This window comes from Anthonomus grandis, chromosome 1 (assembly GCF_022605725.1).
Source record: "Anthonomus grandis grandis chromosome 1, icAntGran1.3, whole genome shotgun sequence".
NCBI lineage: Eukaryota > Metazoa > Arthropoda > Insecta > Coleoptera > Curculionidae > Anthonomus > Anthonomus grandis.
Window position 1 is genome coordinate 30268702 of NC_065546.1, and position 25552 is coordinate 30294253.

General features: G+C 32.4%; 1 protein-coding gene across 1 annotated transcript in view; it reads left to right on the forward strand.

Annotated features, from left to right (window-relative positions):
* The window catches only part of LOC126733456 (opioid-binding protein/cell adhesion molecule-like), a 562254-nt gene extending 537001 nt beyond the window's left edge, over positions 1-25253 (forward strand). The window contains exons 8-10 of the mRNA XM_050436774.1: positions 23934-24225; positions 24284-24485; positions 24548-25253. Coding sequence (XP_050292731.1) covers positions 23934-24225; positions 24284-24485; positions 24548-24696 — 643 coding nt within the window. The 3' untranslated portion in view covers positions 24697-25253. The remainder of the gene's footprint in view (positions 1-23933; positions 24226-24283; positions 24486-24547) is intronic.
* Positions 25254-25552: the final 299 nt, after the last annotated feature.

A 25552-nucleotide genomic window follows, 5' to 3' on the forward strand; every position in this document is an offset into this window, starting at 1 on the left:
AAATAATATCTACTAATAAATAAATTTTTATATAAACTACGTATTTTAAAATATATTCCATGACAATTTATATAATTTTTTTTACGAATTTTTGTCAGTATATGTCTAATTTACAGAAAAATGAGTTACGAGAAAGATCAAGCGTGGATACAGCAACTTGTAGATGAAATTTTGCTAGAAGATAATATGACACAGTATGATGACAACAGCGATGATGATGAAGTGGACCAGGTTGAGCATAGAGATGAAGGTTCGGAAAGCGAACAAGAATTTGATACCATAGAAATGACTTCCGAAAATGAGATGGAAGTCACTGAAGGAGAACTCCCTGAAGAAGAAAACATCGAAATAGAAAGGGAGAAAAAACGTCCAAGGAAGCTAAAATTTACTAACAAGGCCCATTTTTTACCGGAAAAGACAAAATCAGTCTGTGGATCAAACACTGTCCGTCAACGACGCTTTGATCTTATAGGACAAAATCAAAAAATATTATAACTCAACTACCGGGACCAAAACAGCCTACTCGAAATTTGACTGATATTTTGGAAATCTGGAAGAAGTTTTTTGATGAGTCCGTTATTGAAACAATTGTCACATGTACGAATCAGCACATTGAAAATTTTGCCCGGGGAAATTATTCTAGGGAAACATATACAAGGCCCACCAACACCTTAGAAATTGAAGCATTGATAGGCTTGTTGTACCTAGCAGGAGTTAAAAAGATGAATAGACTAAATTGTGACAAAATTTTTAGTACAAATGGGGATTCACCAGAACTTTTTCGCTTGACGATGTCACAGCAACGTTTTCTTTTTCTTTTAAAACATCTTAGATTTAATAATCATGATACAAGAGATGCTATAGAAAAGCTGTTGATAAAGTGGCTCCAATTCGTGTAGTGTTTCAGCAAGTAAACGAAAATTGTAAAAAAAAAATCAGTGTTTCTAATTATGTAACAATAGATGAAATGTTGGTAGGATTTCGTTGGAAATGTTCATTTAGGCAGTATATTCCTTCTAAACCTGCTAAGTTTGGAGTTAAGATCCTTTCATTAGCAGATGCTAAAATGTTCTATACTGCCAATTACCTCGGCAAACAACCCAAGCATTCTCCATATACCGTTAGCAACTTTGCAATTGATGTAGTAGATAGGCTCATTGAACCCATTAGCGGTACTCGTAGGAACCTTACAACTGATAACTGGTTTACCAGTGTTGAACTATGTGAAAAATTACTGGAAAAACACAAATTAACTTTTTTGGGGACAATCCGTAAAAACAAGAGACAACTACCAATTCAATTTCAGTTATAAATATACTACACACTTCTGAAATATACTCTAGTTCAGAAGTGTGTAGAGCAATAAAACCTCATTAGGTATGCAAAAGTGGTACCTGGTGATCCACCAATATTTTATGCCACTACCTTAGTTGGGTATTAGTTTCAATGTAAAATTCTTTCTTTTCGTTGATTGCAGGTAGTGCCACCCGGTTTTGGGTCAATTTATGAGTTTTGCCCATTGTTACCCACTGATAAACATTGAAAACGGTTCTCCAAAGGCGTGCAACTGGGACTTGTTTTTTACCTTATAATTAATGTACTTAAATGCTATTTTATTTTAGAAAGTTACTTTTGTTTAAATGGAATAATATATTTTTTTCACAAATTTATTGAACATAATATGTAGAGTAAAACAGTTGAAAATGTCACTTTTGGATCTGGCACTTTTTGAACAGTGTATAACAATTTTAAATTATAAAAGATTGTAGTCTTCTTCGTCATCTGACGAACTGTCATCACCTCTTGACATTATAATTAAAGGATCGACTGTCTGATCGATGAGGTTGTCAAGATCCCACATTTTGTCCTCTTGCTTAATTACATGCTGGACTGCTTTTCGCCAATTCTCTGGTGTCGCTTCCGTAATGGCTTGATCAAATAGTAGCTTAACATCTTTCATTTTAAAAGTCGTGTTTTGTCTTACTACAAATCCTATTACCTGCACCCATATCAGTTCTATAGGATTTAGTTCGCAATGATATGGCGGTAAGCGCAGTACAGTTATATTATATTTTTCGGCTATATCTTCCACGGCGTATTTCATGAAATGAGTTTTGTGTAAGTTTGCTATTGCCAGCAGTTCTTTTTTTATCAAATTTGCTTCAAACGCAATACCTTTTGCAGTCAGCCAATCGATAATTTCTTGCTTTCTCCAACTTGAAGTTGGCGTCTTCTCTATTCGCCGTGAATGATAGCTTGCGTTATCCATAACCACCACCGAATTAGCCGGAAGAAATTTTATCATTTCACCAAAATAGTCCTCGAAAACGTCTGAGTTCATGTCTTCATGGTAATTTCCTGTGCGAGTCGACTCAAAGGTTAGCAGACCTTCTTTTAAAAATCCCCCTTCGCTTCCAATATGTGTGATTATAAGTGTTTTTCCTTTTCCCGAAGGTACTTTAATACCCGTAGACAGGCCTTCTATGAAAGCTTGGCGAGCACTGGTTATATTTTTGTCTTGCCACATTTTTTGGACTATAAAACCTTCGTTAATCCACGTCTCATCAAGATAAAAAACTTTCTTTTGCTCCCTGCGGTACTGCTTGATACTTCTCAAGTATTGTCGTCTCCAACAAACAATTTCGTCGCTCTCCAGTAAAAGTGCTTTGCGGTTATGCTTTTCCCAGGCAAAATCCATATTTTTTAAAGTTTTCCATAAAAGTTTTCTACTTATCAACGGAATACTGTCATCTCTGCCAAGCTCCTTTAAAATTTTGTCTAGGGTGGGTATTTCCTTTTTAAAATAAAAAGAGTGAACTTTTCTTCGAATTATACATTTAGCATTTTCATCAAGGACTTTTGTAAGTCGTCCTGGCTTTTGTTTGGGAGATTCCACTTGACCTGCTACTTTTTTTTCCCGCAACAATTTGAAAATGGTGGACTTTCCAATTCCACTCATTCGAGAACATTTTTCAACAATTTCTTGCACAGTAAAACTAGGGTAATCGTGTTTTATGCAATCATGTACATTTAAAATAATAACTTTTTCACTCAGCGATAGTGGAGAATTTTTAGTACATCTTTTCGTTGGACTGAATACCTCCATTTTTTAAATATTGGGATAATAATATTGTGATTACACTACAGCGTAGCAGTGACTACTAACGTTTAAAATATGATTTAAAAGTATTTATAGTCTGTATATATTACCTGACCCCATTTTTGCATGTTACAAAGCGTTAAAAGATAGGTACCTATACAAAAGGATTAAAAGTATTTATTTAGTATTTAATCTCTTTCAAAATAAAGGCATTTAATCCGTGAAAATTAAATTCATAAATATTATAAGTACCTGCGCCTATGAACTAACACCACGAAATGTAGCCAAACAGAACGGAATTCCCCAGTTTATTGCTCTATACACTTCTGAAATAGAGTATAGGTCAAGATCGTCCTATTCCATCAAGCATGCTCGCATTTAGAAAAAATTGTACTTTGGTATCCAATGTGCCAAAACCAAAGAAAAATTTCTTATTGTTGTCTTCCATGCATGATGATGATGAAATTCATGAAACAGCTCAAAAACCCATGATGATCATAGATTATAATAAAACGAAAATAGGAGTTAATATGGTCGACCAATTATCTTCCAATTATAATGTAGCACGTAATACCAAAAGATGGCCTATGGTTGTGTTCTACGCTTTGCTCAATGTAACAGGAATTAATTCATTTGTGATGTATAAATGCAACCAGAAATAGGATAAAACGTCTATTAGAAGAACATTTCTCACTCAACTTTCCTTTGGGCTAACAAAAAAACAAATAATAAAAAGACAATATGATAGACATATACCTCGTCAAATCCGAGAAAGAATACAGTAAATCCATAAGCTTCCAAATGAAAACCAAATAAAAGATGCCTCACCAACACGTTCAGGACGTTGTAAAATATGCACATCAAAAAAAAAATAGAAAAACAAAATATTATTGCAAAGTGTGCAAAAAGTTCCTATGTTTAGAACATGCCAAAATTATTTTATTATTTGTCATCAATGCTTGGAAGATAGGGGTTAAAAGAAAATATACGTATATTATTATTATTATGTTAATATTATGTATTATTAATATTAGATTAATAATTAATGGAGATATATATTTACGCCCAGAAAAGATTATTTTGTTACGTTCTTTTTTTGTGTGAGTTTTGAAATAAACACTTCAATCATCAAATTTCACAGATAGTTTATACAGTGACCGCCTAAAGTTCCGCATAAATTCGATAAAAATTAAATACATGATTTTTTGAGAAAACGCTCGGACCCGTCCATTTTTATTTTAAGTTGCGCATAATTTCACATAAATTTTTGTATACAAGGTGGAACAAAAAAAAAGATATGACGTCATCGGTAATTTTTTTAAATAGAATGCTATATTTTTTATTGCATTTATAAAATAAAGGCGAAATTTCAAGCAAGTTTTGTATAACACACTTTATCTCAAAACTCAACTGTTTCCGAAATATTTACTTTTAAATAACAAGAAAACACATAACGTAAATAAATACGTAAACAAATACGTCTATTTACAAATTAAGGTAAAATCGAGGATAAAAATAATGTTATAAACACTGCCAATTGTTTCCATTTTCGAATGTCACTGTCAGTTCGAAAATTATTAGTTTTTATCAGAATAAATTATGGCTAATTTAACGGAAACCCAACGAATTGAAATTTTGATGATGCTAGGGTACGGGGATCGAGTGCGCGCGCAAAAAGAAATAAATGAACTGTTTAATGCCAAATACCCAAACCATCCTCTTTTCAGTTAACAGTTAGTAGAATAGAGCACAAATTCATAACTTCAGGTCATGTTAGGGATTTGCCAAGATTATTCAAAAATTTCTGAAGAAATAAAATTAAACGTTCTGCTCTCCGTCGAAGAAAATCCAAACAATGCAACTTCACACATTCAATAGCCGGAACGTCAGTAAGACGCATCTTAAAAGCAAATTAGTACTACCCATATAAAATTAGACTAATACACGAATTAAATGAGGACGATCCTGATCGAAGAAACCAATTTTGCGAGCAAATGATGAACAATTGCAATAATAACAGTCAGTTTGTGTTACGAGTTTTGTTTTCGGATGAAGCAACTTTTTGTTTAAACGGTGTCGTAAATCGGCAAAATTGTTGGTACTAGTCAGTATCAAATCCACACTGGGCAACTGAGGCTCATACACAGTACTGTAAATCTATTAATGTTTGGGCTGGTATCGTGGAAAATAAAGTAATAGGGCCATACTTTTTTGAAGAAAACTTAACAGGACAACGCTATTTGAATTTTTTTTTACGAAGACCTTATTCCTGCTTTGGCTGCCCTATACCCAGACGAACAAGACCCTGCTGTCCCGACAGATAATCTGTGGTTTCAGCAAGACGGCGCACCGCCATATTTCTTTCGAGATGTCCGTAATTACTTGGATACAGTATTCCCAGGAAGATGGATAGGACGAAGAGGGCCAATAGAGTGGCCGGCCAGGTCACCAGACCTAAATCGCTACGACTATTTTCTATGGGGGTACTTGAAAAGTAAAGTTTATATTGAGAAGTCAAACAGCGTAGAAGATTTGAAAAATAGAATTAGATATGAAATTAGACGTATATCACCCGAAATAATTGATAGTGTTTTACATGAGTTTGTAAACCGTCTTGCTTTCTGCCAAGAAGTAAATGGGGCTAACTTTGAACACTTGATACATTAATAAAAGTTTTCACAGTCTATAGCATTTTATCCTCCATTTTATCTTAATTTGTAAATAGACGTACTTACTTGCTTTCTTGTTGGTTAAATGTAAATATTTCTGAAACAGTTGAGTTTTGAAATAAGGTGTGTTATACGAAACTTGCTTAGAATTTCGCCTATATTTCATAAATGCAATAAAAATATACCATTCCATTTATAAAAATTACCGATGACGTCATATCTTTTTTTTTGTTCCACCCTGTATACAAAAATGTATGTAAAGTAATGCGCAACTTAAAATAAAAATCAACGGACGGGTCCGAGCGTTTTCTCAAAAAATCATGTCTCTAATTTTTATCGAATTTATGCGTAACTTTAGGCGGTCACTGTATTTATGTTTTAAGATACGTAAAGTATGTACAATTATTTGTTTTTTAATTTCTGTAATTTCAATTGTCATATTAATAGAATTAAAAATAAAGCCGAGAAATATTTGGCCTCTCCAAGGGAAAATCCGACTCTTTTCATAATTTCCGTTAAACCTAGAGATTTAAGGAATGACAGAGTAAAAGATGTACTTGATTCGTATTTTTCTTTTGTTTTTGCCAAAATCAACGGATCATCTAAGTAATTTACACAAAGAATAATTATTTTCTCGTAAATTTCACCACTGGTTTCATGATTTTTTCTGAAACAATTAAGGGCTATAGATAATCCGAATGGTAAATAGATAAATTCATATAATATGTGATTGTGATAAAATTTAATTAACAATTTTTTATATATTTTTTCTATGAATACTTACTTATAAACGTCTATGAGATCTATGGATGACATATTTTCTTGAATAAGCCTTACAGTTGTTCGGTAATCCTCCATTTTGAAGTAAGGCGCATTATTAAACTAACATAATTATTTGAGATTTAAAATTATTCGTTTTTTCCAAATGATCCAAATGATGATTGACTTTCGGAAATATTTTTGAAATAAATTGATCCTTACATAGCTGACATATTACTTCTTTGGGCAAAACTTTACCTATTTCATTTGATACTAATTTATTTTACTAGGGCGAAAAACTTTGAGAATAAACTTTATTCTGAAAAGAATTTCTATCAAACAATATTCTATAGCCAGATATATCACATAGAATTTTTGTCCTTGTAGTTATCGCCTTCCATTTTGTGGAATAGTAAGTTAACCTTTGCAAATTTAGTAATTACTAATGTCTTCTCCTTTGGTAGCGCTCTCTTTGTAGTTTAACCTCCCTTCCCACACTCGGCAAATCGGCCTTTTCCCGTTTAAAGGAATTTGATTATTTTTAAAGATTAGTCTGTTGACTTTCATATATGCTCACTTATCACTTATTACTTGATATATCCGTTGACTTAGTCAACGGATATATCAAACGAGCAGAAAATAAATCAAAACAACAACAAAATATTAAGATCAATAAAAAAGAAAATGAGAGATAACGATATAGTTTTCACAAAAGCCGATAAGGAATCATGCTTACTTGCCTTAAAAAGAGACGATTACATAAATAAAGTAATAGATTTTTTGAACAAAGATGACTTTGAAAAGGTCGACAGAGATTCGACAGGTCGATTCTTTAATAAATTAAAAAAAGTCTTAGACATGACCTTGGTAACCTTAAAATATTTTAATTCCACAAAACAAAAACTATATCCTATGAACCCTAAAACACTTCTATTATACGGGTTGTCAAAAGTCCATAAAACTAGCATACCAATAAGACCTGTGGTTTCCTTTGTTGACTAATAACGTTCGTAAACGTAATAACGTTCTTAGAAATGTCTCAAACTTCAAACCGCCATATTATGTAACAAATTCAGTGAATTTTGTCAAAAGCATTCATAATGTTCACGTTCCAGATACAGCCCAGCTTATATCGCTAGACGTGCATTTATTTCCAAGCATTCCACCCGCTGATTGTCTGGTCTTAGTCAAAGATCTTCTCAGGGGGAAACTTGATTCACTCTTGGTGGAAAATCTACTTTTGCTCCTTTCTACTGTGTTAGATCAAAATTTTTTCTAATTTAACAACCGTTTTTTCAAACAAAAAGAGGACTAGCAATGGGCTCTTGTTTATCGCCATATCTTAGTGAAGTATTTCTTAGTAACTTAGAAACAAAAATAATGAGCAGTAATTTTAAAAATAACATCATCTTTTATAAACGGCCTGTGGATGATATATATATGATTTGGAATGGAAGTGAAGAAATGAAGTGAAGTAGAGCTTACAAATTTCCATAATTATGTCAACTCTCTTCACTCTAAAATTGAGGTCACAATCGAACGGAAACAGAACAACACCTTACCATTCTTAGATTTATTACTTAAGAGGGAAAGAAATAAGATATCCTTTGAAATATTTCGTAAACAAGCAACAACAGATAATATTATACAATATAATTCAACATCATCGTCCTCACATAAAATTTGCTGCGTTTCTTTATTTTACAGACTTTTTAACATCCTACTTTCTCGTGAAGCTTTTAAAAAAGAATTCCTTACCATTAAACAATTAGCAGTCAGTAACTTTTTCCCTCTTAAACCTATATATAAAATGTATTTTCAGTATGTGAACAAGTATAAATTATGATTTAATTTTATCAGACAACAAACAAACTATATCAAAACTTTTAGGTCGTTTACTTATTTTGGACCAGTTTCGTCACAACTATCCCGCTTTTTTTCTCCTTTTGGCATAACCTCAGCTTTTAAAACCAATAATACATTAAAAAGACATCTAATTAAAACTAAAGATAAACTACCCCCGCTATCTTCTCCGGGAGTTTATGAGATTAGGTGTAAAGAATGCCCTGCAGTGTACGTCGGCCAGTCTGGTAGGAAGATTTCTACTAGGATTAGTGAACACAAGGCCCAATATAATAAATTTAAAAATACCGATATCACAGTCACCAGATCGGCTTTTGCTAATCACCTCCTCGACTCCAAACATAATTTTCCTGACAGCCAAAATATAAAAATTCTTCATCAGTGCAACAAAAGTAAAAAACTAGACTTGTTGGAAACAATGGAAATTAGTAAAGCTTTTAAAAGCCCAGATCTGTCCTGTGTCAATGAAAGATTTGATTTTGAGGGCCACCTAGTTTTTAATAACCTTAAATAGTTCTAGACTCTTAAATAATGGTTAGATTTCTAAAATGTATAAAGTGATTTGATTGTTTAGTTGAGTTATTTGTACATAGATAGTGCCACTTTATTGTAAGCTTTGTTTACTAATATATCAGGTGTTTTGTGTATGTTATGGTAAGTTTTTGTTAAATTTTCCTTTTTCCGGGTTACATCATTTTGATTATTGTTTAGGTCTGATGATGCTTTAGTCGAGCGAAACATGTAACCTTTGTAATTTTATTAAATGTATTTGTAATGCTGTAGATTTTGTGTTTTTACCTTTTATAAAAGTGTATGACCAAAATGTTTGGGATAATGGATGAATTTTTCAAATCCAATACAATGATTAATGGAAAGCTAGAGACTGTTAATGTTTGACAATAAGACAAAGGGTGGGGTGACCTCTTTGGCTCATAAATCTGCATGCTTCAAAACTGGTAGAAGAACTCGTGGGCCCAATTAATATGGTTTTGCATTTTATACATTGCAGGAGATTGCATTTTATACATTGCAACGAAATCAAATAATGGAAAGAAGCCTATTTCTAAGTACTTTAGGTGAAAAACTTATTAAGGACCATCTTACTCGCAGAGCTCAGCAAATATGTTTACGGAGAGAACTTTGTAGTGTAATGTTAAAGTTTCCGGAATTCAGGAACCAGTGCCTGCCGCAAATCCTGATCCATAACGAGGAACAAAGAGGGGAAGATGTAAAATACGTCCATATTCAAAAACCAGAAGAAGGAGAGCTCAACGTGCGATAACTATCAACAATTTATTTGCAAAAATCATGTCCACACGAAGAAGGTATGCATAAGTTGCCTGTTGCATTGAAAAGGAAGTTCAAAAATATGCTTGTCATTTTTTAGATACAAAATCTAAATGAATTTCTTTTATTTTAGGTGGCTGTTCGCTTAAACGCTAAAATTTGCAATTGGATACAAAAAACTGCAAAATTTTATTATTTTTCTTATAATTTTAGAAAGTGCATTTTTATGTTAATTTAAGTGGATACCAAACTTTTTCTTAATAAAGTTATAACAATTAACCAAAGTCGTTGCTTTTTTCTATAAAAATGTGAAAATGCTTATAAACTAAATAGCTTAATTTTAAAACAAAATAAAAAATTAAACTTTTTCCATAAAGAAAAAAAAAGTCAAATTTAACCTCCATGGTCTAAGTGTTATTATTTTTAGCATAGTTTACGTACTTTTTTCTTATGTATCATTATCTTAACTTATGTCAATGTGTTTAATAATTTTTTTTCTGAAATCTTACTCTCCGAATCGGAGCTACTACTTTCATCATTACTTCTTTTATCTAAAATGTCCTGAAATATTAGGGCTTTATTGTTAAAATAGGCGGAAAAATCTTACCGTTTTTTGTCTCATAATAAAGTACTTGCAAATGGCACAAAATACGAATGCAATCATGAATGGATATTGGAGAACGAATAGAGTGAGAAGACGAAAAAAATCTCGTTCTACCATTATATATAAGTTCTACCGATTACCTAAAATCCTTAGCACCAAAATTAATTATTTTGTATACATTTTGTTGGTAGAGTCGACACCTAGATACGGCATTGTTGTGTGGGGTATTCTATCCAATTCTAACCTAAAAAAGCTTTCTGTTGGTCAACATACAATTGGAAAAAGATAGAAACCATGTTTTAAAAAAATTAGGTACCCGTCACATCTTTAATTTCACGAAAATAATCTTTTATTCATTAGAAATATATATGTTTAATGTGCAGTGAATTATACTCTAAAAAACAATGATCTTGCTAATTTTGTAAGGCATTACTATTTAACAAGATCCTCACATCAAAACCATACCAGTCTCATATATGTCAACTTCATTATGTCAAAGGTTTATAACATAAATTGGAACCACCTTGTTTAATAGACTTCCCAATAAAGATGGTTTAAAGCATTTACTTTAATCTTTTTCTTACGTATTTATTATTATTGTTTTATTATTTTCTTTTTTATATCTAATGTCTTAAAATAGGTATATTTTTTCCCAGTCTTTTAAAAGGAGTTATGAGCATTCAAGCTCCAAGATGTACCTTTTGGGGTATAAGCAATACTCCTTCCTCTACCACTGGTTTAACCCTATCTTAATAATCTATAAATTTTTATGTAAAATAAGTTTAATAGGGTTTAATACTAATGCTACAAACTAAGAATTAGTTAATTTTAAGTTAACTAAATGTTTAATCAATAAGTGGCGGGAGACTGAAGGATTTTCATTTTACCTTAACCTACGACTCAAGTATGGACTATTTCTTCACTATTAAGAATTAGTTGGTACTACTATTTAATTTAATAATAATAATATTTTGAACAAATTTAAATATGATTTCAAAAGGTCCTCAACTCAAAAATTTCAGGAAAACTTATTGTGTATCCAAAATAAATCTAAATATCATAAATGTAATTTCACGGGTTATTTAATTAAAAATCAAAGAAAAAATTATCATCGATGTGATTCTGCAATCTTAAGTTAAAATTTTACGGTTAAAAAGACCCTCAAACTATTTCATCTGATCTTTTCAACTTTGTTATAAGAATTTTCTCGAAGTTCCTGGAACACCGAAAAAACCGCCGCGAAAATCACGCTCCCTTCGAATTTTCATTATATCTCAATTTCCAGTTGAACGTAACAAAAAAGAGGAACAAAACACGAGAGAGAAGCAAACATATTTTCTAACTTTTAATAAAGATAAAGGATCCTCCGGAAAACGTATTCCTAAATTATATTTTCCTGGGGGTTTTTTGTCTACCCCCCAGGAGAAGAACAGCCTGAGAGGTCTCACCGCATTGTTGGATTTTTTTTTGTGGAAAAGCCTTTTAGTTAAAACGGCATTCTGTGGCTCCGTGTCACGACCGTTACAAGTTAAATTAAAAGTTTTCATTTTTCGGGTCGGAATTTTAATTAGATTGCGGTTTTTTCTGCCTTTTTTCTCCTTAATTCTTGTAGCCTTTATTTAACCAAAAAAACACATGTGCATGTTAACTCCTTTAATTCACTCATATAGGAAATAAAGTTAGTAATTTCACCTTTCATTATTAAAAGTTTCCACGTTCATAGTCCCTACGTCATTCCTTTGTTGCATCCGCGTAATCAAACACGAGCTATTGGATTTTATGTGCCGACCTGTTCGTTAAGGGGTTGATTATAAGTTTGTTACGGTAAAATTCCCTTGCAGTTTAATAAAATCATAAATGCCCACTTTTTGAGTATGTTTTGATTGTTTCTTAAAAATTATCAGGTTTTAGCGAAAAGTGATGTAGCTGTGTACCTCAGCAAAAATTACAATTAGTGGATATATTTATTATGTAATATCATATTATTATATATACTACTATACTACTATATTTACTGCTAATATATACTACTGAAAAGAACTAGTCAAGACGTTGACCGATGGAAGATATATACACGATAATAGATTGTTTAATTGTTTGATCTCATTCTACTTGCAGCAGTCGTACGAGACGGTCGTGTTTTCGTTCGTTGGCTCTGTTAGTATTAAATGTTTGTTTTGTTTTGATTTGACCGCGTGTTTAAAAAAAAAACTTTTTTATTTAAAAGTTACAACGGTGTGTTTTCCGCTATACATACGCTTCCTGATAAATTCTAGTTTCTATTATACTGTTTACGTTCCGCTAGTATAAACTTTTTTGGTGTAACTTAACGTGACCTTGTATAGCTACCATTGAATTTTTCGATATTTATTGAACTTTTAATATTGAACATTAATTGCTGTGCGTGCTTTCTAGTTAAAAAACATTTCCCGCTAACTATTTAGTTCCTGTGTAACTCTGTCTGAACTATTTTTGAGTTTTTCCTGTATAAACATCTACCGTCCACTTGAGAATAATGGCTGAATTCAAGTGCAATTCCTGCCAAAAAATCGTCTCACATAAGGAGAAATACAAGCTTCGTTGCAGTGGGGAATGCCGCCGTAATTTCTGTATGGGCTGCACAGGTCTGGACAAGGTAACTACAAAGGTCCTTCATCAGCAGAAATACAACAACATTAGATTTTTCTGCAGTGTTTGCGATTCACCAACATTAAAATATCTTCATAATAAAGTTTCGCAGCTGCAAAACTCTCAGATATCTCTAAAAAATGTCAATGCTCTGGGAACCTGTCTAAAGAAGAATAACAACCTTCATCCAGTATTTTCAGAGATGTACGACATTTTAAATTCTCATGACTACAAATGGAAGAATCTCTATGATAAAATTGATGACATTTATCGGCTCCTTACTGTCTCTGAAAATGGACAAGAATCTCTTTTCCATTCAATCAGAAATATGAAACAGGAAATTTTCAACCTGTCATCAATTCTTATGGACAACCATGGTGAGACGGTAAAGGTACAGGTCCATGATTCTTCCAAAGAAGAGTTAAAAAGTGAAGTAAAGAATCTGAGGAAAGATGTTAAACAAATGGCTCGCACCATAGAACAATTAGATAAAGAAAAATGTAATGTTAAAAGTTACCAACCTGTAACTAAAAGGACGATAGCCTGTCAGACTGATCATACAGAAAAACCAAACCCGGAGGTTCCGACGTCACCGAAGGACAACACAATGAACAAAGATGAATGGCATTACGTGGTTGTATCAAATATCCCACCTCCGTATACCGGAAATCAGCTTGCACACTTCATCAAAGAAAAACTGGGAACGACGGAGTATGTAGCCACCGGGCACTCTCATAAATTCATGTTTGAAAACCTCTAAAGCGCCAGTCCAAATAAATAGTACCACCTCGCCCAAATCTAAGCCTTCCCAGTTTAGTCTAAGCCTCACTCTCCAGACAGCCATAACCTGCCACATCGCTCAGTACCATCAACATCTGCTACAATATCCAGAGAGGTTTAATCTTTGAAAATTAGTTCTGATAGGTAGGTCATTGCTGTCTCTAAATCCCTTGCAACAGAATTATTAGAGGTTGATTTTGTCATCGATAATAATTCAGTGGCGAATAAAGCAGCAAATATAGACCCGTTGACTCCACCAATAGTGCGACTATCAAGAGACTCAGTTGCAACTCATGGTCGCTATTTATTGGCCAGACTGAGAGACCCTTCCATCTTAAAACCTCTTAGGCTATTCCTTGCCTATCTGCATGATCAACCCTCCAGTGTATGTTTTGAAGCACATACCAACACCAGCATCCGATTGGCACTTGCATCAGAGGGACTTCCTGGTGACGTGGACTCTTTGCAGAGGCTCTACTTTCGGTACCATGATGCCTATGGTATTGGTCCAATTGAAGTTGAAGCAGATGTGTCAGCCTTCAGGTCCTTCTTCTCATAAGAAAAGCTGCTACGCGTTTAAAAAATCAGAGAGACTCATAGCTATTATTATTCTGGTGGATCTCCCGCCAGGAATAAAAATTTTTAAATGACTTGACGCGAACAGAGGGTCAAGCACCCTCTGAAATACTGAACAATGGCAAGCTTAGTATTTTCTCTCTAAATATTTAGTACTTAAGACATAAAACTAATAATTTATTTCTTTTACTAGAAGAGCTTCATTTTCCAGAAATCGTTGCCATAACTGAACATTGGTTGCATGTTGATGAGCCTGTGGTGGTGGATAATTACACTACAGTTGCCAGATTTGATAGAACAAATCTAACTCATGGAGGTACTGTAATATTATCTACTAGCAACGACTTTTCAGTGGTAACCAAGTTCCATAATTTAGTTTCTGTAAAAATATTTGAATTTTCCATTGTCTACAATATTAATTTTGATCTTTACGTTGTTTGTATTTAGAGAACACCTGATGCTGACGTAAATTCCTAAGCTTGCTTGAGTCTCTGCCGTTAAAAAGCAAACTCATTTTATGTGGCGACCTAAACATTGATTTTTTAAGTGTGTGTGCTACTTAAAAATCTTTCCAGCCCATTTTCGACTCTTTTAGCTTAATCATGCACATTAAATCGCCTACCAGAATAACTAAAACCAGTTCTAGTACAATAGATTATGTCGTAACTTCCTTTGAGCCAGATTTCGTCGATTGTACTATCTTAAGCTCAGGTTTCTCAGACCATGAAGCAGTGTTAACAAAGTTTTCCATAACTAAATCTAAAAGTAAAAATGTTCCACGCAAATTAGGCCGTATTTTCTCGGATAAATTTTTTTTATATTTTAGGCACCTTTGTCAATCAACTTACTGGAATATTCTCTCTGACGACGTTGATTTAGAATTCTTTAGATTTGTAAAAACACTATCTAGTCTTTCTCACAAATCCTTTCCTTTGAGATCTCTTAAAAAGAAGCAACATAACCCCTGGTCTACGCAAGGCTTGCGTACATCTGCTAAGAACATGCGCTTATTATCTCATCTTAAGAAATTTTCAGACAGCGCTTTTTTTCATGAATACGTAAGACTTTACAAAAAGATTTATCGCAGAACTTTAAAAGCCGCCAAGGATGTTTACTATAATAGGAGACTGGCTAAATCTAAAATTGTGGCTAAGGAAACATGGTCAATTGTTAATGCTTTGAGAAATAAGCCTTCTTTGTCGAATACTATCTCCACTTCATCTGAGAACCTTAATGATTATTTTGTAAATGTGGCAAATAATTTAATGAGTACCATAACTCCTTCCCATGATCCACTTTCATATCTTCCCATTGCAAATGAGAATTTCCACAGTTTTTTCTTTACGCCCGTAGTGTTACCAGAGCTTTGCAGTTCAATTAGGGAAATCAAAAACAAAGGCTCTTCTGGAATTGATGGACTTACTCTCAAAATGTTTTTAAATCTGCCCGAATGTACATTATGTCATCTTATTACTCTAATTAATCAGTCTTTTCAAAAAGGTGTTTTTCCTAACTGCCTTAAGTTGGCGATAATAATTCCACTACATAAAGGAGGAGACAAAGATCAGTCTTCTAACTATCGCCCTATCGCTCTTCTTCCCAAACTTTCAAAAATTATTGAAAGATTGGTTAAAAAAAGCCTTCTATCATTCTTGCTAAAATACAAAATACTTACTTACCATCAATTTGGATTTTTAAATAACAAAAACATCTCAATAACAGAAGTCAAGCTGTGAGAACTAATTCGACTATGCCTATGCAAGCAAATGCAAAGTGGAGTGCCTCAAGGTTCCGTACTTGGCCCTATTTTGTTTCTTATCTTCATTAATGACATTGCTAATCTAAATATTAACGGTAAAGTCTGTCTATTTGCTGATGATACTAGTTTTACCTGGAGTAATCCGGATATTTCTACACTTCATAGAACCGTATCAAGTGATTTAACTAATATCAAATTATGGTGCAACTTAATCTCCTTTGTCTCAACATTTCCAAAACTAAAACGTTGTCCTATAAAAATACCTTGCAATCTTTTGTACTTGGTAACGCAACAATTAACGAAGTTGATTCTGTAAAGTTTTTAGGGCTAACTGTTGACAACTCGTTAAAATGGGACACACATATTGACTCTTTATCAAGAAAATTAAGTTTGGCTTGTTTTGCGTTAAGATCAATTGCTAAGGAGCTTAGCCTGTCTACTTCTAGAACAGTTCATTTTGCCTTTTTTGAATCGTATCTTTCGATACGCCCTTCCATTCTGGGGTACATGTAGTGCAACTCAATTTGACCGTATTTTTAGACTACAAAAGAGAGCTTTACGTTATACACTGAGACTTAAATACAGAAGTCATTGCCTGCATTTCTTTAAAAAAATTCAAATATTAACTCTTCCATCTTTATTCATATTTGAGTCCATTTGTCTAATACGCAAACATGATTCAGCATCTGACAGGCCTTCCCATAGTCTATATATCCACTTAGAAACACGATACATGATCTATACCTGCCTACCCCACATTCAGAGTTGGTCAAAAGTTCCATATTATATAATGCAAAAAAAATTCACATTCATCTGCTATTGGAAATTAAATGCATCACATCTTTTTTTGCATTTCGTAAAGCATTAAAAGCATTCTTACTGGAGAGAGCTTATTACACAGTTAACGATTTTTTTTTTGTAATCATTGATTTGAAATTTCGCACTAGCTGATTATGTATTTTTACTATCTGTACATGTTTAGGTATACTGCTTTGTGTAGCTATTTTAAGATTTTTTATAATTTTTTACTTTTTTAAACATTTTTTTTAATCATAAAAATATTTTTTAATGATTTTTTTTTGATATTGTATACATTAAATTGTATATTTTATAATAATATTTTTGAGTACTTACAATTTTTAAATTGTATTAATCTTTATATATTGTAGATATTCTATTCTATTTATTTATTTATTTTTTTTTTATTTTGTTTTGTTTTTCTTTTCTTTAATTGTGTTTTGTTTGTATTTTTGTGTCTTTTTATTTTACAGCTTTGTCTACAAATTGTAACAATTTCTTGACAATAAAGCATTGATTGATTGATTGATTAAAGAGAATTGTTACAGTATCGTAAGTATAACTTTTTGGGTCTTATATTTCTACCATGAATTGCATTCTTTGGAATTAATTTCTCTAACAGATATTTTGTACTTTGATTTTTATTGAGTCGACACAATTTAAAAAAATGAAACTTAAAAATGAATGACATTCTTAGCCAGTGCAATGGATAAATATATAGGCTGTCCTATTTGCCATGTGTGACTATTACTATTTCCAAAACTCTAGGAGATACGAAGACGATTAAATTAAAAACAAGTTACCAATTTTGATGCTTATTTTAAATCCTTTTACAGCCTTGCAAAAAGTTTTTTAGTTTGTGAGTTACAGGGTGATTTACAAAAAATGCCAAATTTTATTTTAATTATTATTTCCAAAACTATTGGTCTTAGAAACTTACTATTAATTTCAAAGTTTTATAATTTTCTGCGCTCTACAAAATTTTACCTTAAATTTTTTTTATGACATTTGGTATCTTGGCAACGGCTATCAACTTCTTTTTTTAATATGGACCTGCATTTTTTATAGTTTATGTTAAAATCATTTTTTATTCCCTTTAAAATGATGTATCTTATTTATACTTTTGTCAACGCTTCGACGTATTAATAACCATCATTAGGAATTTTTCCTTAATGGGGGCCTGATTTTTTTTTATTATAAATTAGTCACTTATTAAGACACTAAAAATTCTATGTTTTGGATTGTTATTTAAAAATATTTAATTTATAAACGCTAAAATAATATAAAAGTGATAATATTAATAATAATTCTATTTTAGACACAAAATAACTTGGTTTTTTAAATAACCTTTAAAGAGTGTACAATTTGTTTAGATGTCATCAATTTATTTATTCAATAATAATCTGCTGAATAATATTATTGCTACTAAATGTTAAACATCAATATTAAAAGGAGGTATTTAAAAAAATAAATATTACAACAATGATCTGACTAACTTTCTTTATATTAAATTTATTTTTAATAAACAATATAATAATGAATAAAATTAAATCCAGAACTTATTTAAAATAAATAAACATAATTATGAAATAAACTGTTTTTTTTTTTTTTTTTTTTTTTTTTTCAATTTACGGGTATCCCCATTTTACAAAATAAATGTACAAAATAGATTATTACGTAATAGATAACTTAATCTAGTGAGTTGATACAATGTAAATAGATAAATAAATAATAAATATATATATATATATATATATATATCTAAGAACTGAGTTGACACCATTACAGCCATAGTCTGCTCAGGCTATTCTTAAAAACGGACAGTGAACTACTACATAAATCAATGTTATGAGCGTTTAAGACACTCAGAGATCTATCGATAGGAGAATGACGGCCATATTCAGTTCTGTGCATAGGAACATGATAAAGGTCAAAATTGCGTAGAGTTCTATGTGGAACATTGAGACCCACTTTAGAAAGAAGGTCAGGAGCATTAATCATGCCATTAACCAGCTTAAAGACAAAACAAAGATCAGCGTTCACACGCTTTTTGGCCAATGTATCCAGGTTAAGTCTTACTCTCATGTCCTCACAATGGTACTATCAAACCTAATGCCTATTCTAAATGCACCACACCGTAAAAATCCATCTTGTACTCTCTCAATCATATCTATTGGATTCTGCTATAGAGGAGACCACACTACTGAAGATAATTCTAGATTAGATCTAGCCAGTGAGACATAAAGGAGTCTATAGGCTTGCAGAGAGAGATGTGAACTTTACCTGTTTACAGCACCCAACACTCTTAGTCCCTTTAAAATTATTTTAGAGATGTGATGAACAAATCTCAGATGTGACATACTTACAGAACTATGATTGATCACATTAACAATATCATTTACAAATAGATTAAAGAGCAGAGGGGCACAGTGAGATCCCTGAGGAACCCCTGAGACTACATTAGTAGGTGCAGAAGTACAGCCATGCACCTTCACACTCTGAGTTCTTCCTATCAGAAAACTCTTTAGGAATTTTAAGAGGGAGTCATGAAAACCTGTACTTTCCAAGCAAGAGACCAAAGTTCACCCCGTCGAAGACCTTGGAGAAGACCTCATCAGTCTGAATCCCTCCCTCCAAAGCCCCCAACAGATCACACTCGTATTGAACCAAACTGCTGGTTGTGGATTTCCCAGAAGAGAATCCTCACTGTTTTTCACTAATGATTCATTTGCATTGCCATGTTAGCTGACCGCAAACCAAACTATCAAACAATTTGGCCAATGAGTTTTGAATACATACTTCACGATAATTGGCAATATCCTCCCTATTGCCAGCCTTAAATATCGGAATGATGAAACTGTGCTTCTAAGCTTCTGGGAAGGTAGAGTCCTGTAAAGACATATTAAAGATCATCTGGAGAGGCCTACTAATTGTATAAATACAGTTCTTTAAAAAAACCTTAGGTATATTACCTGGCCCAGAGATAAACTTGTTGGGTAATTTCTGAATCTTAGAAAATACCTCCGAGAGAGTAAAGCGTCCAACAATAAAATTCTGGCAACCAAATTCAAGAGAATCAGGAATGGGATAAGTAGAGTTGTCGTAAACTGTAGCAAGAAACTTTGCAAACAAATCAGCAATTGCTTCCCTAGACTCTGCCATTTCCCGGCCCAAAAACATCGAATTTGGAAATGCATTGCTCTTTCTTTTGTCATTGACAAACCTCCAAAAGTAACGACTATCATCCACCACAGACCTCTCCACTTTACCAATATATTCACTAAAGCAACGTCCAAATCTATAGCAACTGTTTTGTACTATTTTCTGTACCGTCCATATTGGGTAACATGAAAGCGGCGGTTTTTAATTAAAAATTTTCCCCCGTATTCGGCATGATACTACAATTTTCTAATCTATTGGCCTCTAATAATCTTCCTAAAAGGCTATCTTTTGCTTTTAAAAATTTTGAATCCAAATAACTAATATACCTTTGAACTTTTGAAATATCCTCTGGTAGTATATGTATACTATACTGTTCTTTAAATATAGAATAAGTTTCTTCTGACTTAGTTAATTCACCTAAAAGTTTATTAAGCCTATCCAAATTTTTACGCCTTTCCTTACTTTCTTAACTTAGCTTCAAAATAAACTGGTCTAGCCATGTATATATTTTGTGAAAATCAGCTATGCCTATTTTATTATCATCCTCCATAAATCTATTAACTATATAAGAAATTAAATGTATTAATTATATAAAAACTAAGACTATGCTAAAATTTACCAAATTAAAAGAACAGGGAAAATATCCCAATAAATGAAAAAAAAAAACAACAACAAATGTCAATCAAATAAAATATGTTTCAAAAGAACTAATTACTAAAAAAAATTGACTTGCAAATCTCTACGTCCATTTTCTTCTTCCATTACGCACTCCATTCCACATTGCACTGCACGTCTGCTAGGCAAGCTCTTCTGTACCACCATATTAGAACGAAGCAGAGGAGGGTTGATCCAAAAATAAGCAAAATTACCTTCCAATATGCAATAGGAGTCTTTTCGTTGTCGTAACTCGTAGCAGAAGTTTCTCCACTAATCCCCGATTGGGCTATTATCACCTCCTTAGATTGGTTTTTTCCCATTTTTCAAAATGCCATGTCACAATATTATTAAGCACTAAACTTTTTTACCACATAGGCTAATATTTATTTAGGTTTTTAAATTTTGAAAATATCTATTAGCACTGATAGAGTCGCCATTTGATATTCTAGGATATGAAATAAAATTACGTCTGGTTAAGGTAACGCCTCTCTTTTAATTAATTGTTAAAAATCGCCAAATTACATAATTGCAATCGTAAACTATTCAAAAAGTGCGATGACATCGAAAACTGCTTTTGCACATATGAACCTATTGTGCTATATTGATTGTTCAGTTCATTGTCCTTAAAATAAATATCTTTTACGCTAATGTTTTCGATATACAGGGTAGCACAGCTCTTTGCTCTGCTTCCATACTTATGGTCATTTCAATAGAGCTGTGTATCATTATGAGCAAGACGACTTCCTTGAACTTAGAATGACTTGCAAAGTTACTCATTTTGTTGGGTATGGTTAACTATAGTTCGCTTATTACGTCATTTATAGTAAAAATCAACCTAGACAATACTAACTTACGCAGTCAAACATTGAAAAGAAGAACAAAATATTCTAAGTATAAAATAATAAACGTACCCAATACCCAATACCCAACAAAATAAACAACTCATTATTAATTCGCCATAACTGTCAACGCATAAATAGAAAATTGAAAAGGTTATGGACTGTATTTGAAAATTGTAAGTAATTGCTAACGCAAGTAAGAAAATTGTAAAAAAATGTACCACACTACTCAAATGGACACTTATCGAATAAGATAGTTGTGGTCTTCTTAATGGGGATCCCCTTAGTTGCAGTCCAAACTTACCACCATCACACAATGGTTTCTAAACCGAAAATTAATTAAATTGTTTAAACAATTGAGTACCGACGCTAAAAATTTACTTGTTTTCACTGTCGTTGGTCAAGTACAAGTGCCTCGATCTTAGACATCGTGCTCAGATAATGGGAGAAAAATGTGGTACATATTCCGCGCGAAATGGAGTAAAATTTGAAATAAGTGATGTATTAACAATAACAATACAGATCTTATGACTTGCCAGAGCCCTGCTTAGTGTGATTCTCATCGTTTCCGTTATGTTAAGGCAAGGCAAGCCAATTTTTGAACATGATTTAGTCTTTGATGAATTGTGACCGGGTCGACTTTATGGCGCCCGAGAATAGAGCCATACGTTAATACAGGTCTTATGATAGCTATGTAGACCCTTATAACTATCCTGGAAGACCCAGGTCTTGCCAATTGTACGCCTGCACTGGTCAACACTTATAGGTATATGCTTTCTGTACTCTTTTTGTAATGTGAAAGTTTCATCTTAAATTGCTATAAGGTGCCAGACCTAGGTACTTTACTTCCGACGCACAACTTTGGGTTGCCTGATGGTTTCGGTGCCGGAAGAGACTTTTGTTGAAAAATACTAGCATCAGTCTTTTTGGGGCTAATGGAAAAGGAATATTTCATACAATATAATTTAAAGAGCTGCCTGCATTCCTTCGCAAAGCGATTGTTTAAATTCTGGTTGCAGATTGACTAAGTCATCCGCGTAAGCTATTATGTGGTAGTAAGACTGTTCAGACCTCCAAAGTAAATGTGATATCAGCCCTCCCTGCGGATAGTCCCTAGTCACCATCACACTAATTTTGACGTCTTGCACACTGATGTGTAGAAGGGGTAACTTTAAAATTTTTTTTTGAGAAACCTTTTAATGTATTCAATGAAAAAGTGATATTCCATATAAAGATCATTGCAAAATTAAACCCTTTTAGTTCGTTTCCTGTTAGGGGGGTAGTTTTCCAGTAACGACATCTATATCTATTGTGGCAATACCCTCGTTTACAGAAAAACAAAAATTTGATTCCTTTTTTCTCATAAAGTTAAGTTGCATTTCACTCTGGCCTTTTCTTGCGTATATAGTATATACTTAGTGACAGATAGTGACAAATCTTCAAAGCTTATTTCATCACAAATGTTCATTAACAACTTCAAATAATTCATCAGCAGAGGAATAATGAATTGAAAATGAGTCACTTTTGCTAAATGTTACAATCTTATTTAAAACTTTTTTTTAACTTTAAATTTTTTATCTTTCTTTATTTTTATTGCTCCAAAAAATCTTTTTGACGTGTTTTTGTAAAAATTTTAGACTTGCCTCTCTTTCTAGATCTAGCTAAGGCTTTTAGAAATGATTTGAACCTAAAATGTTTTCTGTAAATCAATAACCCTATTGATGTTTAAAAATAAACAAAGTTATAAATAAATTTTTAATCATTCTAAAAAAAACACACAAGGAAAATCCAAATTACATTACTAAAGTTAATCTTAGAATCAATCAATCATTTGCACCAGTAAGTCATTTAAAGTTATGCATAATGGTACAAAAATCTAAACGTTTAACAGGCAAAACCAACACCTTAGTATTTGGTGTTGGATTTTAAAATAATCAAAGGCAATATAAATGTCACTAACGCATTTAATTACTGAAAAATATCTACTATTATTATAAGTACTGACATTAGCTAATCTCCTAATTATCCTATACTAGAAACAAAATACAATAAAATTACAGCTGGAAAAAATCATTAAGTCAAATTGACATTCCAAGAAATATATTTATAAAATGAGTTAATTAAGTTAGGTACTTGTACATTTGTACATATTTCTACATTGTAAATTTTTTTATTCGGAAAAATATAGCTGTTAACATATTACTTTTTTTTATATAATTTCTAGTATTTACATTAATTATTGCACCGACAGGATGCATTTCTTTGGTGTCAGTATTGTTCTTAACTTTATTATCTTTTATCATACTTAATATACATTTATTTATTATCTTCATAATTATAGCCTGAAACATAAATAAATATTTATTTTACTTATTTTAATTTTTTTCGAAAAAACATTTAAATAAAAGGATTTCGTGTCCATAAAAATTATGCTTTATCTTCCTTGTTTCAGTTGTGTAGCTTCAAACATCCACGGAAAGTCGCGTGGGCACATTTTTCTAAGCGGTACAGCCACCACAGCAGTAATAGACTCACCCACAGTGGGTACAGAGAGGGACAAATATACTCTAAGTTGGTCAGTGAACAGCCATTCCTCTATAATCGAATACAGGTTGTTCTACAGGCAACAGCCCAGGCATCACCAGGGGCACCACCAGCACCGACAGGAAGATTCTAATGATCTTCGCAATTATAAGTTTAACGGAACAAGAATTGTTGGATTAAAACCCGAATGGATTTCCATGGTGAGTTTTCCTTGATTACCCCTAATTCCAGGTTTTAAAAATTATATTTTTTTTACAGAATATTCCCGGACCTGGTATTGTAAACCCTAATTTTCCCCAAGGAGTCCCACCACCATATCCAGGCGTCACGAAGCAAAAAATGTCCTACACCATCCAGAATCTTATGCCAGCGACCACATACGAAGTGCGAGTACAAGCCAAGAACGACCAAGGCTGGAACAAGTTATCTCCAGTTTTTCATTTTTCCACAAGAGTCAATGGTGAGCTCTTAATAGATCATTTAAAAAAAAATATATTTTAATCGAAATATGTATTGTTTCAGATATGGAAAACTTGATTGAACCATCAGCCCAACCAGCGGTCTACGGATCCAATTTGAACCCTCTTGCTTCATCAAAAGTATCTCAAATACGTCCAAAAGCAGTTTTCGGTATGTTTTGTGTTATTTTAGGTACCGTTTTTGTTAATTAAGGCTCGTTTACAACCAAAAACGTAATATCGATGTAAAAATCCCCCATCCCCCATTCCCCTACCACCTGATCCCTAAATGGTCATTTTTTAACCCTTGTGATAAACTTTTTAACGTTGCTTAGAAAAGTGAGGTTAGGTTAATGTGACTGCAGGAAAGACTATAATTATAGCAGTGACGTAATTATCATTATTATTATGTGAGTGTTATATAATAAATGCTACATTTCGATGTGTAGTTTTAACTATTTTGAATATTATATAGTTCGCTATTTGTCACTAAATTATTTGTACGCACTGGAATTACATGCATACGTACGAGGGAATGAATTGATATTTTTTTTTAGGGTAATATTTATATAAAAATGTCATGAAAGCAATTTTTTTTCAAAGTATTAGTCTAGCAAGAAATTAACTTATTTAAGCACATTTTCATACACTATGTATATTTTTTATAAAAATATTTTTAACTGTCCAATTTAATTAAAATTATTAGGATTTAATTAAAATGCATTACTTGTATTAATTTAATCGGTTTAAGTTTATATATACGGGGTGACTTGTACGAAAAATTTTATTTAACTATTTTTTTATCTGTAATTTAGTGGTCCCCTGCAGAATGTTCTCCTCCTTGATTATCAAGTTTTTTGTTGTGATAAATAAATTTTTTTTGGGAAAAGTTTTTAACTTGAGAGTCTAAAAATTGAATATTCTGTTGTTTCCTTTTTTATGGTTAATATATTTTGTTTCGACTGGGCAAGAAACCTATTTGTCAAAGCGTCATTTATTTGTTTTTAAAGTAAGAAATCTAATATTTAGTATGATGGTGGTATGAATCAAAAACTAATATTTTCCATTA